The 2,000-nt window shown below is 37.7% G+C and overlaps 1 protein-coding gene across 1 annotated transcript in view; it reads left to right on the top strand.

Moving 5' to 3' along the window:
* Window positions 1-246: 246 nt before the first annotated feature.
* LOC104513424 (centrosomal protein of 78 kDa-like) overlaps window positions 247-2,000 on the top strand; it is a gene marked incomplete at both ends in the record, with an annotated part of 11,739 nt that continues 9,985 nt past the window's right edge. The window contains 3 exons of the mRNA XM_010156765.1: window positions 247-319; window positions 838-941; window positions 1,713-1,887. Of these exons, the coding sequence (XP_010155067.1) occupies window positions 247-319; window positions 838-941; window positions 1,713-1,887 (352 nt within the window). The remainder of the gene's footprint in view (window positions 320-837; window positions 942-1,712; window positions 1,888-2,000) is intronic.

The following is a 2,000-nucleotide window of genomic DNA, read 5'->3' as shown; positions in this document are numbered from 1 at the left end:
GCTGGAGTTAAACCACAACACTAGGTAAGGAGGTTGCTGCTTGTTGCCCACAGGCTACAGCTTCTCTTCTGCTAAAGAAATAAACCAGCTTACACTGAGTTTTAAGGTTCACTAGTTTTGTCTCTCCTCTGACCCCTTGGGTTTCTTGTAGGAGCTCAAAGAATACTGAGCAGTTGGGTGACTTGGTCTTTCTTTGTATTTTTGTTTTTCAAGCCAGTTAACAAACATTGTTTTTTTATTCCGAAGGGCTTGGCCACAACTTCATCGCTGGAGAGTATCTCTTTAGCCCACTGTCCAATTGGAGATGGAGGATTAGAAAGTAGGTTCAGATTCAAAAATGTATAAATCTACTTTTTTTTAGTCCTTTAAAGAAGGGAGTTTTTCAGCGTTTCCATCCCCGTTTTAAACTTGTCTGTAGTCATTAAAATAACAATCTTCACTTTATTCTACATGACCACAACTTTTAAAAACTTGAATTCATTTGCTTGATGCTAGTAAATAACCATACTACTTCATAATGATGTTTATACTTTTATTCAAAACAACAGTCATAATATTTGTTTGACTTAATTCTTTGAGTTGTTCATGTTCACATAAGTAAACTGAAATGTGTTCTAGTTTGTTCAGATAGTCTTTGCTGAACACTTGTGATAGAAATATATGATCTTAGAACACTTTAATCCATTTACAATGTACTTTGTATTTCACCAGTTATTCTTTGTCCAGGCTTTTGCCTATTACAGGCGATTCAGCTTCCTAATATGGCAGCAAAGAAGTGTGTTCCCATAGTCTGGCTGTGGTGTGTGTAGGTAATGTGCACGCTTTTGTTTTCTTCAGCCATCTGTCAGAGTGTAAAGAATTCACCTACTATCAGATATGTAAACTTCACAGGATGTAGCCTCACATGGAGGGGGGCAGAACATACAGCAAATGTATTAAAGGTAATTTAATCACCTTTTTTAGAACCAAATGTTCACAAAACCATAAATGTTTGATTTTTTTTTTCTTGTACTTTGAAGCTCTAAATCCATCAAAGCACTTTGTGAGCAACATTACGTGAATACTGAAGTTAAGTATGGGAATAGTCCTTCTTGCAGTTTGTGACTTTGTATGCCAAAAGTAGCTTGGTTACTGGTGTGCGATTTAAATACGGCGTTCCTTAGTAAACACCAGTTAAATAACAGTTCAAACTGGTGTATTTTCTTTAAATGAGGATTAGAGCTGTAAATGTCCAACACATGTTTTGGGGGAGTGCTTCTTTCATTGTCACAGATTTTGAAAGATGTCTTAAGTATTCTTAGGCACTGGGTAAGAATAAGTGAGCTTACAGTTTCAAAGCTACTAATTAACTGATTAGTGAGCTTGTGACTAGTACAATATTTTAATTAATGTTAACTTGGTTTGCATGAAAGCACATAATTACCTAGTGTGTATTTCCTATTCAAGATGATCTGTCTGCCAAAAGAAGGTAATAAGATGTTTTGTAGAAATTATTTAATAATTTGCGTTGCAAATTGGATGATCAGAACAAACGACTGAACTGTAAGTTTTAAAAGGACTTGTATTTTTTCAACTCAGAAATGGTGTAACTGTTTCTTACATCATCACTCAAGCCGTTAAGCATCAGTTACAAACAAAGATAACTTGTGATCATCTTGTCATCAATAATGGCTGTGCCTTTGCACTTGGTAACAGCTGCTTTGTTTACAAAGCACCAGGCAATGAAAAGACACGGTGAAGCTTGGGCTGAAAGCCTACGTTATAGGAGACCTGACCTTGACTATATGACCGGCTTGAGGCGGATTACTTTCAACTGCAACATGCTTGTTGGAGACAGAGGAGCAGGTGCCTTTGCAGACTGTCTAGGAGAGGACCTTTGGCTAAAAGGTATTGTTGGGGTCTAATCCCAGCCAGCAATTAAGTACCACGCAGCTGCTCGCTTACCTCCCCTCCTCCAGTGGAGGAGCAGAATCAGAGGCAAAGACAAGGAAACCCGTAGG

This window comes from Eurypyga helias, unplaced genomic scaffold, assembly GCF_000690775.1.
Source record: "Eurypyga helias isolate BGI_N326 unplaced genomic scaffold, ASM69077v1 scaffold31928, whole genome shotgun sequence".
In the NCBI taxonomy this organism is placed as follows: domain Eukaryota; kingdom Metazoa; phylum Chordata; class Aves; order Eurypygiformes; family Eurypygidae; genus Eurypyga; species Eurypyga helias.
This window is presented reverse-complemented; position numbering and strand designations above follow the sequence as displayed.